The sequence below is a fragment of the Lactuca serriola genome, chromosome 8 (genome assembly GCF_051521515.1).
Source record: "Lactuca serriola cultivar US96UC23 chromosome 8, Lser_US96UC23_V15, whole genome shotgun sequence".
Classification (NCBI taxonomy): Eukaryota; Viridiplantae; Streptophyta; class Magnoliopsida; order Asterales; family Asteraceae; genus Lactuca; species Lactuca serriola.
In genome coordinates, this window is record NC_136415.1 from 95,354,256 (window position 1) to 95,366,219 (window position 11,964).

At 41.1% G+C, this 11,964-nt stretch overlaps 1 protein-coding gene across 1 annotated transcript; it reads left to right on the forward strand.

Annotated features, from left to right (window-relative positions):
* Nucleotides 1–8,470: 8,470 nt before the first annotated feature.
* On the forward strand, nucleotides 8,471–11,201 carry LOC145067181 (uncharacterized). Its single transcript, XM_079014377.1, has 3 exons — nucleotides 8,471–8,479; nucleotides 8,677–9,798; nucleotides 9,882–11,201. Exons 1-3 carry the CDS (start codon nucleotides 8,471–8,473, stop codon nucleotides 11,199–11,201), a joined length of 2,451 nt encoding a protein of 816 aa, XP_078870503.1.
* Nucleotides 11,202–11,964: the final 763 nt, after the last annotated feature.

An 11,964-nucleotide genomic window follows, 5' to 3' on the forward strand; every position in this document is an offset into this window, starting at 1 on the left:
AGATAGTTTCCTTGTATGTATCTATTTTCACTGTATCGTGTTTCATAATCTTTGTATGTTTGATATCGTATGAGAATCCTGTGAATAGTTTAGTACTAGTTTGTGAGTAGTCACTACCCTTTATGGATGATCAGTAAATCCTCCCCGGAAGTGTAACCAGAGTCTCCTGGAGGGAGAGCGAGGAATTTGTGAATAGATCTATTTGGGACTGACAATCCCACACCTTAACTGCTAGCTACAGTTAGGCGGGCACGCCTGGGGTGACAAATTCTGGATATCGTCCGACGTCTGACTAACGTCAAGGAGGTCTCGTTGTCGTATCAGTATGGTTACCCGACTCACAATATGTATTAATATAAGTTTATTCACAGCTTCGGTTTTAGAATCTATATCTAGTTCGGGATAGTGATCCCATGGTTTTATCAAATTACTTTGTATCTAGTTCGGGATGGTAGTCCCATGGTTTTCAGTCTATCGAACTTGTATCTAGTACGGGATAATAGTCCCACGATTTCAATCTATATCATGTACGGGATAGTATTCCCATGGTTTTGAAACTATATCTAGTTCGGGATAGTGATCCCATGGCTTTATCTATCTATCTTATACCTAGTTCGGGATAGTGATCCCATGGTTTTATTAAACAATCTTATATCTAGTTCGGGATAGTATTCCCATGGTTTTCACTCTATATTTCCTAGTATATCAAACTATCTTGTAACTAGTTCGGGATGTTAGTCCCAAGGTTTTCAAACTAGTTTCTATCTACATTTCGTGTATATTATGGTATTTCATATCTAATTCGGGATAGTACTCCCATGATCCTCAATATATAGTTTTGTGTATTAAACTATACTCTGTTTTATTCAGTAAATCTTGCGTTTAGGAAAATATGGGATCTTCCTGGGGTTAACATATGACGTGTAAATGATTAGTATTGAAAGATAACTAAACTAACTTTACATAAGAAAATATGGGATTTTCTTGAATAACAAACCTTTTCGGAAAACTAAAGGAAACCGATACATTTTCATAAAACAAAACCGCTTATGAACTCACCAGCTTTATGCTGATTTTCAAACTGCTTGTATTCTTAGGTCCAACTTAGATTGGTACCCGGCGATCTCTTTTGGTGAAGACGGAGTGCGTGGAAGACTCGTCTCGTTTTGTTCATATGATATATGTATAACTTTTGTACAATTTACTTTTGAACCAAATGTAAACTTTCATATATATGTAATGTAATGGCTGTTTACTATGATTACTATGTACATTGGATTTGATACACAACTTGGAGTCAACCCCGGAAATGTTTCCGCCTGTTTTCGGGGCGTGACATTATGTGCTAGAACGCACCGATTAGAATTTAGTAAAATTTATATGTATATTAAATGATATCCATACTTATGATTGCTTTTTATGGAAACTAATTAAATTCGTATTAATTTCAACAATAATATTCTTTCTGAATGAGCCATCAGCCTGATTGGACCGCCTTGCGGGGCCATCAGTCTATCTGGACCACTCTCCGAGCCACCGACTCGTGTAGACCGCCTATTAGGGCCTTCAGCCTATCCGGACCGCTCGTCGGGCTTTCAACCTGACCGGTACGCCCTAACTGGCTCTGCAGTCTATCCGGTTCGCCTAGGTATGTTAGCACAAGCACAAAGCATAACCGCCTCAAGCCAACCCCAAATCAAACAATCATGTGCAAATAAATATCATGTGATAGCTAGCATGTACAGATAGTCATACAGATCTAACATATTACTAACATAACATCATCCTATAACTGGGATACCAGTCTAACATATCACTAACATAACATTATCCTACATACCAGGATACCGACCTAACCGGTCACTAACATAGCATTATCCTATATATCAGGATACTGGCCTAACAGGCCACTAAGCATATCATCATGCAATATACCCAAATAAAAATCCGAAAAGGGTCGGCATTGGTGCCTTCGACCCTGTTAGCATAGTGAGGACAGCTCATCTCACAAGTAGCTCGGGATGACAATGTCAAACTCCCTAAATACAGCTCCAAAGTCAATCACCTACAGCCACCAATGATCAACCTCCATGAATTCCAAATTACTTAAATACCCCCACAAGTCAAACTAGTTAACCCTTGGTCAAAGTCAAGTCAATGGTCAAGGTCAACAGTACATGTTGATCCAACTCGTCGAGTGTAGCCCACTTACTCGTCGAGTTCCTTCAAAAATCAAGAAATCACGAAAAACCTCGTTGACTCGTCGAGTTTCCAGACAAATCGCCAAGTCCATGTGGTGTCCAAATGTTGGGAAAAACCATAACTAACTCGTCGAGTCATCTTACTAACTCGCTCAGTCCATGCAGAAACAAAAAACGGCCAATTTCATCCTACTCGTCGAGTTGACCATGCAACTCGTTGAGTCCATTCAGTCTTTTTCTTATTCGGACGCTTTTAAGCAAAACCAAGGCTCCAAGTTGTAGATCTAGCCTCCTAAGGCATGGTCACCACGTAAAGTTGCAAGCTTTACGTGCATGCAAGGCCTTAAATGCCAAAACCGAGCTAAGAAAGAGGTTTAAGCAAAGGTGAAGGGCCAAAGCTTGATAAATTTAATAACTTTATGACCATGAAGACTTAGAGGAGTCCAGATATAAACTTACATGTTCACATCATGACCAATACCCGAAATGACCCCCAAACATGCTAAAAATGGCCTTAAACCCTTGAATAAGGAGATCTAACACTAGAATGATCAAGGTAACAGACATTTACCATCAAATGGAAGCCAAAACGATGTAGATGTTGGATTTACAAGCTCCTTCCCGCTCTAAGCTTCTTCAACAAATGCACCAAAAACACTCTTTTAACCTCACAAACACAAAGGAGTAGTAAAGAACGACATGGGTTGCCTCATCTGGGTAATGAGGTTATAAGGGAAGCCAAAGGATGCGGGTTAAGTCCTTTAAATAGTTTACAAACCCTATAAATTAGGGTTTTCAAACACAACCTCTACTCATTGAGTTGGGTCCTCTAACTCGTCGAGTAGGTCCTAAAGTTCCCGCGGGCTGGCTAATCTCTATACAACGAGTTGGGGCCTCCAACTCGTCGAGTAGGCTTCCTTAATTGCATGCAAATCCCTAAAATCTCATTCTTGGAAATCGGGATGTTACAATTCTCCCTCACTTGAACTAGGCTTCGTCCTCGAAGCCTGCTGTAGTATACAAATACAGATAATGCTTTTGCATTTCAGTCTCCGGCTCCCAAATCTACTCAGATCCCCTCCGATCATGCCATCTGTACCTCTACCTAAGCTATTTCCTTGCTATGCAAAACCTTTACCTTTCATTCCAAGATGGCCACCGACCTCTTGACGTAGTTCAGGTGCTCATGATCCTGAAGATCACCCAATGATGTCACGGTATCCTCACCCGACACACAATTTCACAACTACAAGACATGGGAAGTGCTATTATTCTGACTGAGCTCCTCAGGGAGACCCAATTGGTACGCTGCCTTGCCATCCTTGGCCAAACCTTAAATGGCTTGATATATTGGGCACCCAAATTCCCTTCTTCCTGAAGCAGATCACACCCTGAAAACCTAGAGTCCTTGCTAAAACACAATCATGGATCATACGCGGCTGCCGATAATTCTCTGTTAGAGAAGAGAATATATATTCTTTCAAGGGAAACTCATTCAATGACAGAATTTTCAGGGGTAACACGGAAAACGGGAGGCAAACTGGGAGAAGAACCCTTTTTGTGTTGACAGGATAATGCCTCCTTCAGCTCCCGAATCTACACACAGTAACAGTCACATGCTAACGCATAACCACAAACACCTATGACTAGCTCGATCAGCCTCAGGCTGGAATATTAATATGTCGAATCTAGTCAACCACCAGATTGAAATGCTTAGGGTTTTTCGGCCTACCGCCTCAACCCTACTGCTCCTCCTAGCCTTCGTGCCTACGACTTACCGTCGAGCCGCACCGGGTATCTTGGCCCACTGTCGCAACCCTACTGCTCCTTTTGAGTCTCCGTGCCTACAACTTACAGTCGGCCCGCATCAGGTATCTTGGCCTACTGCATAGACCAGGACCGCCTCAACCCTTCCAACATGATATGTTGCCATAGATAATCAGGAAAAAGATCTAACCCGGTTCTCGGAACCTGAAAGACAGGGACGCTCTAACCCAGCAACCCTCGTCTTCCTGTTGATGACAATACACCCAAGTTTCTAATTGAAACTACCACAAATCATGCAGAAAAGATCCTAAAATAGGTTGATAGTGAACCTTTCACAATCCGAGTCCATATGATACACCAAAGCCTTAGTATAACCTTTGACTCTTTACCATGCCATTACCAATCTCCGGAGCAACGAAAGAAGATGATCAACCAAGAACTTCCACATTACAACTGATCCTTAACAACAATTTGCGAACATACATGAATAAGGGGTAAACATTCCCCGGATTCATTCTGATACTTGACTGATACTCCCCTCAGCCCTTACTGCTTCCTTTATCCAACCAACAGATTTACGACACACCAGGCCCCAATCAACACATCAATCCTGAGAGCACCCCAAGCAAAAGGAATGAATCTTTACGATCATTAGGCCCACAGACTTTGACTGGAACGCTTCTGATAACCTATCGACGTTGTCGTCTTCTCGCCAGTGGCCCAACCCTTCGGGACTGAAAGTACCCACCTTCCTTCGTTGCCTAAAAGCTCTAAACTTTCTCAAATCACCAAACAAGCATCGCAATGCTGAAACTCTACCACGCATGATTCCCTTTTGGAACATGTTGTTACTCAAGAGTTTCCAGGCTCTCCTACATGACCACCGACAGTCCCTAAGGGCACTCTATAAGTGATAACCCAAAAGCACGGAACATACAATTCCAAAGGTTATTATCACAAAGCATCATGCTCATTACCAGAACGTAGATCTAACAAAATATATACAGAGTCTTCAGCATGACTTGACCATATCACCGGGCCTTCAGCCTATTTGGACCACTCTCAGAACCTTCAGCATGTCTGGACCGCCTCTCCAGGCCTTCAGCCTGTCTGGACTATTCTTCGGGCCTTCGGCCTGACTGATACGCCCCATTGGCCTTCTGTGTATTCGGGCCTCCCTAGGTCTATTGAGCAAAACCCTTAACCCATCCTGGTGCCCTGTTCATATATAACCATCTCTCCTCCACTCAGGGTTCGAACTCTTGTTCCAATTCACAGACTATAATCCCGACCTAACCATACACATAAGTAGAGCCAAACCCCAATCCTACCTTGAACACCTACATATACACTCAAAAAAATTCACCTCCATGTGTCTACTTGGGGAGACCCTAGACCTTATGTTGATCGTCCAGCCTCTCCGGAAACCATTATCCAGACAGCAACAGAAAAAACCCTCCATGGCTGATGCTCCATCTGAGAATTCCCAATTCTCCCCCACTTGGGACACTAATCAATACCTACTGGTTGCAAAACCAAAACACGACTTAACCATCCCAACCAGGTATTACCATACTTAACCATGGAATGAATAACCTACGTAGAACAATCGTCCTAGCACGGAGCAACCGAACTTCAAGAGAAACCTGAATCCTAGCTAAATACTTTTAAATCTCCAAATTACAACTACTGACCTTGGAATGGTGATTCTCTATCCTAACTTCTCATTCTCAAATGCATCCTTGGATCGTATCCATCTACAACCCTTCGATACTAAATTCCCCTGACCCTCCTATGTCCTAGCGTCTTATGCACAAGGCAAATGAAAGTTCACAATATAATAATAAACAGTAAGATAAGAGGTACAGACATACCAGCAACCACATTTGGTGTTGTCTTGGCCTCCTCAACTGTAAGTCGGAAGGTGTGTCCCCAAGCCTTCGGAGGCTCTGCTCTACCCTGACCCCTCTCAGTAATCCTCAGCGTAGCTGGTGCTGGAGCCTGCTCCGGCCTGGCAGCAAGTTATGGACAGTTGGTCTTCACGTGACCAACCTAATGGCAGTAGTAGAAAATCTTCATATCCTTAACTGGGTCTGGCTGGCGGCAATCCCTCACAAAGTGACCCTCCTTCCCGCATTTAAGACACACACTATCAGATCTACAAACCCCTAAGTGACCCTTCCTGCACTTGCCACAAGTGTGACCATGCTGGCCTCCCGACCTAGAATCAGCGGTCTTAGACCGCTTTGGCATCAGCTGTGACTGTGTTGGGGCCTGTCTCTTCTCTCATAACTATAGCTCAATCTCAAGCTCACACCGCCTAGCGGCCTACAGCAACTCCTACAGTGTATCACAATGTTGGGTGGCAACAAACTGACGAATGTCAGTCTTGAGCATGCTCAAATAATGTGTCATTCGAGCCTGCTCGGAAGCAAAATTTCGGCAAAACATCGCCCTCTCAGTAAACATACGGGTGATCTCCGTCACCGTCTCAACATCCTGCCTTAACTCCAAGAACTACTGAGCTAACCGCTCCCCATAAACCTGCAGACTGTAGTGAGTGCAGAACATATTGCTCCCAAGTAACAGTAACTCTCTGATCATCTGTATACGACCTTGTCATCAACCTCCACCAGTCCTTTTCCCTCGGACCTCAGCAGGTTTAGGGCACATTTGACATTCTGGTCAGTAGGACATGAACATGTGAAGAAACATCCCTCCACATCTGACATCCACCTCATGGCTATAATCGGTTCCTAAACCCCATCAAAATTCGTTGGCTTCGTGTTATCAAAGTCTCGGTACTGGAAAGCCCAGTTGGTCCCACCAGTAGCGGTGGCTACGGCTGCATCGACAGCCGTCTCAGCAAAAGTTGCATAGCGCTCGTCAAAGTACTCCAACATAGCGGTCTTAAGAGACCCAAACATCTCCGGCAACTTCGCCCGTAATAGAGTAGCAACGTCATCATGCAAGATCTCTCGAATCCTGGCGTCCAACTCATCCGACCTCATCTGACCAATGACCTCAGGCACTGTTCGTCCCTCCTGAACGCCATCTCCTGATCCAGTCACAAATCGTCTAGTAACCACCATGCTATAAATGTACCAGGAAGATATCAAACATTCCATATAATAATCCAGGAACCAACTCCCAACAAAGCCCTATGGGTTGTGACTTCCTTGCTACGCATATGGATCATGTGCTTATAGTAGTACGAACCCATACTACCTTCAACACCTACCCATATTTGTCTCAAGTATCATCACAACGCCCTAACAATATAAATATGCATGGCGCGTGCTTAATCCTCACTCCTAGAGGAAGGCTAAATATCTCATAACTGGCCGAATGACCCCACACAACCTACCCATGAAACTTCCACCAACACTGCAGTGTAACGACCCAATTTTCAAAAGAAAATTTTCATTTTTAAATAGTGAAATACACTTTCCATAAACCATAAAATCTCAACACAATTGCTTTAAAATTCTTAACAATAACAATATTATTTCAAATCATCAGAGTGTCACATAAAAATGCTAAAGAGAGAGTGCATGCCATGCCATCAAGCCTTGCCCTTGCCCTTGGGCTCAGATGTACCTGAAACAAATCCACAAACTATAAGCTAATGCTTAGTGAGTTCCCCAGATCATACCCCATATATAATCCCCATATACACATGTCATATTAGCTATAAAAGCTACATATACCACATAAGTCATGCATACAAACATATAGAAAGCCATGGAAACCCTCTAGGGTCTTACACCTAGTGCCACTGGAATCCCCAAGTGGTCTTAACTCCATGCCATGGGAACCCCCACATGGTCTTCCTGCCATGGGAACCCCTACATGGTCTTCACTAACTGCCATTGGAACCCCCACATGGTCTTCCCTACCAAGAAAATATCATACAAACTAAACATGCAACTATGCTGGGATGCCATGGAAGCCAGTGGCAGATGTGTGTGGTGCCCGGGGGGTCCCGGGCCACTGCTCCGCTTCGGTCCGTTAGGGTAAAAAAAAATCTATTAGGTGCACCGGCTTCAAATTCGTTCGGGTGACACTATACTTTTGAGAAATCGAGGCCCAAAAAATAAAACAATAAAAAATGCTAGTCCAACAAATAAACAAAATTAGCCCAATACCTCAATTTAGAATTAGCCCAAATGCATTTTGAGTTTGTAGCCCAAATGCCCAAATTGCTTATTTAATTTTTTAACCAATAGAATTAGCCCAATACCCAATCTCTATTAGGTGTCCATCAGCTTTTGAAAGAAAAGAAATTGGAGTGCTGGCCTTGTGCCCTTGTCTACGAACGAGATTACAGAAAGCAAAAAAAAAAAAAAAAAAAAACGGCACTGTGAACTGTGCAGTGAAGGCCATCGACGAAGAAAAAAAAATCGTACATTGGGACACTTGTTTCTTTCAATCGATTCAAGTGTTCAACCATTCAATTTTGTTTGGCTTGGCTTGGAACTCCTTTCAATCCTACAAATACAATGAAACAAGTAAGTATTGATAATTTTAGGTTTATGAAATTAGTCAAATTAGTTGCTTTTTTGTTGAAATTTCTTATTGTTTAGGTGAAATTAGTAGTTGTTAACCTTGAAATTACTTGTTTACTTGAAATTAGTAGTTGTTATTTGTTAACCTTGAAATTACTTGGAATATTGCATGGCTTATTTGTTTGATATTGAATTGTTAGGATAAAATTGGGTCTTTTTTTGGAAGAACAAGCATCAATAAATCAAGTGTTGGAGAATCCTCCAAAAGACCATGCTCCAATGATTTAAGTTTTGAAGCATCCTCTAAAAGAGCATGTCCTTCTAATCAATCATTCCCTTCGGTTTCTAATGTAAATCCACAACCTACAACTACTCCAATTACAAATGTTGAATTGAAAGATCTTCCAAAAGACCCGGGTGTAAGACTAAAGATTACAACTTACCATCCAAATCAAAGAGATGAAATAAGGAGGGCATATTTGCTTCAAGGACCTTGTCAACCAAGGGGTTATATTTTCCCTTCAAAGAAAATAGGTTTAAAAGAAAGACGTTTTGTTGTTAAGTGGTTTGATGACTTTGATTGGTTAGAATATAGCATAAAAGAGAACAAAGCATTTTGTTTATTTTGCTATGTATGTGGAGACATGGTGGGAAAACAACATGGGAGAGATGCATTTGTTTCACAAGGTTTTGATAGTTGGAATAAAAGACAATCATTGAGAGATCATATTGGTGGTATTGATAGTTTTCATCACAAAGCAAAAGAAAATTGTGAATTTTTATTGAAAGAAAAACAATCTATTAGTGCAGCCTTCAACAAGCAAACCAAGATTGAGGAGAGTAATTATAAACTTCGTTTAGTTGCTTCAATTTGGTGTTGTAAATTTTTATTGAAAAATGGTTTACCATTTCGGGGTCATGATGAGTCGAGTGACTCTCTTAATAAAGGGCTTTTCTTGGAGTTATTATCTTTCTTGAGAGACCATAATGAAGGCATTCGCAATGTTACATTAGAAAATGCTCCTCAAAATAATCAAGTGACGTGCCCGAGGACTCAAAAGCAAATTGTTGAATGCTTTTCAACAGAGATAGTTTTAGATATTTGCAAAGAAATTGGTAAAGATGTGTTTTCTTTATTGGTTGATGAATCGAGTGATGTATCAAAAAAAGAACAAATGGCCATAGTTTTGAGGTATGTCGACAACCGTGGAGTGGTGAAGGAAAGATTCATTGGAGTGGTGCACGTGAAGGATACATCCTCTTTGACTCTTAAAGCAGCCATAGATGACGTTTTTACCCGTAACAATTTGAGTATGTCTCAGGTAAATATAACATTTTTTCTTCCTTATTAAGAATTTTATTTGAATATTATTCGCTTTAATGTTTATTATCTTTTTTTTATCAGGTAAGAGGACAAGGTTACGATGGAGCAAGCAATATGCGTGGTGCATTTAATGGTTTAAAAGCTTTGATTTTACAAGATAATGATTCAGCGCATTATGTGCATTGCTTTGCACACCAACTTCAGTTAGTTATTGTGGGTGTAGCAAAGAAGCATGATGGTGTTGATGATTTCTTTGAGCAACTTTCTTTGGTGGTTAATGTGGTAGGTGGTTCATGTAAAAGACAAGACATGCTACGGGAAAGTCAAAGAGAAAGGGTGCAAATGTCAATTGGAAATGGTGAACTTGAAACTGGAAGGGGGTTAAACCAAGAGAGCTCTCTTATTCGAGCAGGAGATACAAGATGGGGTTCACATTTCAAAACCATCACAAGTTTGATGAACTTATTTCCGGAGGTTCGTCATGTTCTTGCTTATGTCGAAGAGGAAGGATCCACTTTAAGTAACCGAAATCAAGCATTTGGTATCTTAAAATATTTCAAGACGTTAGATTTTGTGTTTTACTTATATTTGATGTATGAAATTTTACACCTCACGAACGTATTGTCAAAGCATCTTCAAAAAAAGGATCAAGATATTTTAGAAGCGGCTTCTTTGGTTAGAGGGACAATGGACGCATTGAAGTCTTTAAGAGACACGGGGTTTGCTAAACTTTTATCGAAGGTATTCTCTTTTTGTCAAAAACATGATATTAATATTGTGGAGATGACGGAAAATTATGTCACATCAAGAGGCCGTAAGACTAAAGTTACTAATCAATTTCATTTTGAAGTTGAAATTTTCAACACCGTCATGGATATGCAAATTATAGAATTCGGGGACCGATTTAGTGAAATTAGCACCCAATTACTAGAATACATGGGGGCTTTGAGTCCTTGTGATTCATTTGCTAAATTTAACAAAACAAAATTGTTAAAGTTGAGTGAGTTATACACAAAAGATTTTGATGATGCGGAGAGGATGCAACTTGATGGTGAACTTGAAATATATTATCACGCTTTGCATAAAGATGACCGGTTCACTAGTTTTCAAGGAATTTCCGACCTTTCTCGTTTGATGGTGGAAACGGGGAAACATCGGTCTTATCCTATGGTTTATAGGTTGTTGAAGTTGGTTTTGGTTTTACCCGTTGCAACCGCAACGGTTGAAAGATGTTTTTCAGCGATGAAGTTTTTGAAGACGGATTTGCGTAACAAAATAGGTGATGTTTTTTTGAACGATGCCATGATTTCTTATGTTGAAAAACAAGCACTTATGAAAGTGAAGATCGAAGATGTAATGGATCGGTTTCAAAAAATGTGTACCTGTAGATGTCAAATTTAGATATTAAGATGTAATGGATCGATTTGATGTACTAATACTTTTAACTTTTTTTTATGTTATTATATTCGGACAAAAAAAATTTGTGCCACTGCTGTGACAATTTTCTGCGTCTGCCACTAATGGAAACCCTTCAAGGTCTTACACCAAATCCCACGGGAACCCCCTCGTGGTCTCAATCTACTGCCATGGGTACCCCTCAGGGTCTTCCATGCAGATGTGATACTAACATAACACATAATCAATCGAAAATCCACATATCATAAAATGGGCCGGCCTTGGTGCCTTAGACCCATCGGTATGGTGAGAAGACTTAACTCTCGCGGAGGTTAAACTGACAAGATAAATCAGATAAGTCCCATGCACTGCTCCATCTCAACTACATATAATCATCATGTGATTAACTTGTCACCATCCCTCAAAATCAACGTTGGTCAAACCTGGTCAAAGTCAAAGTCAACAGTCCATGTTGACCCCAACTCGTCGAGTACATCGAACAACTCGTTGTGTTCCTCCCGAGTCCATTCCACTGAATCCCAAGTCAACTCGTCGAGTCCCCTAAGTGACTCGTCGAGTTCATCAAATGTCAGAAAACCAAAAGTTCATGCAGACCAATAGTCTATACCATCACTGCACTCATTTAGAATCTCGAAAATGAGTAAACCCTACCCGACTCATCGAGTCGACTAAGGGACTCCGTGACATCCCCAATTTCACGGCCAAAAAAGACCGATTTTTTTATGCTTTGTTTTAAAATCAGAGTAAT

Excerpts from the sequence above, each read along its gene's own strand:
- LOC145067181 (XM_079014377.1), top strand. Across the intron at positions 9,799-9,881 it reads ACAATTTGAGTATGTCTCAG|GTAAGAGGACAAGGTTACGA; the intron begins GTAAATATAACA and ends TTTTTTTATCAG.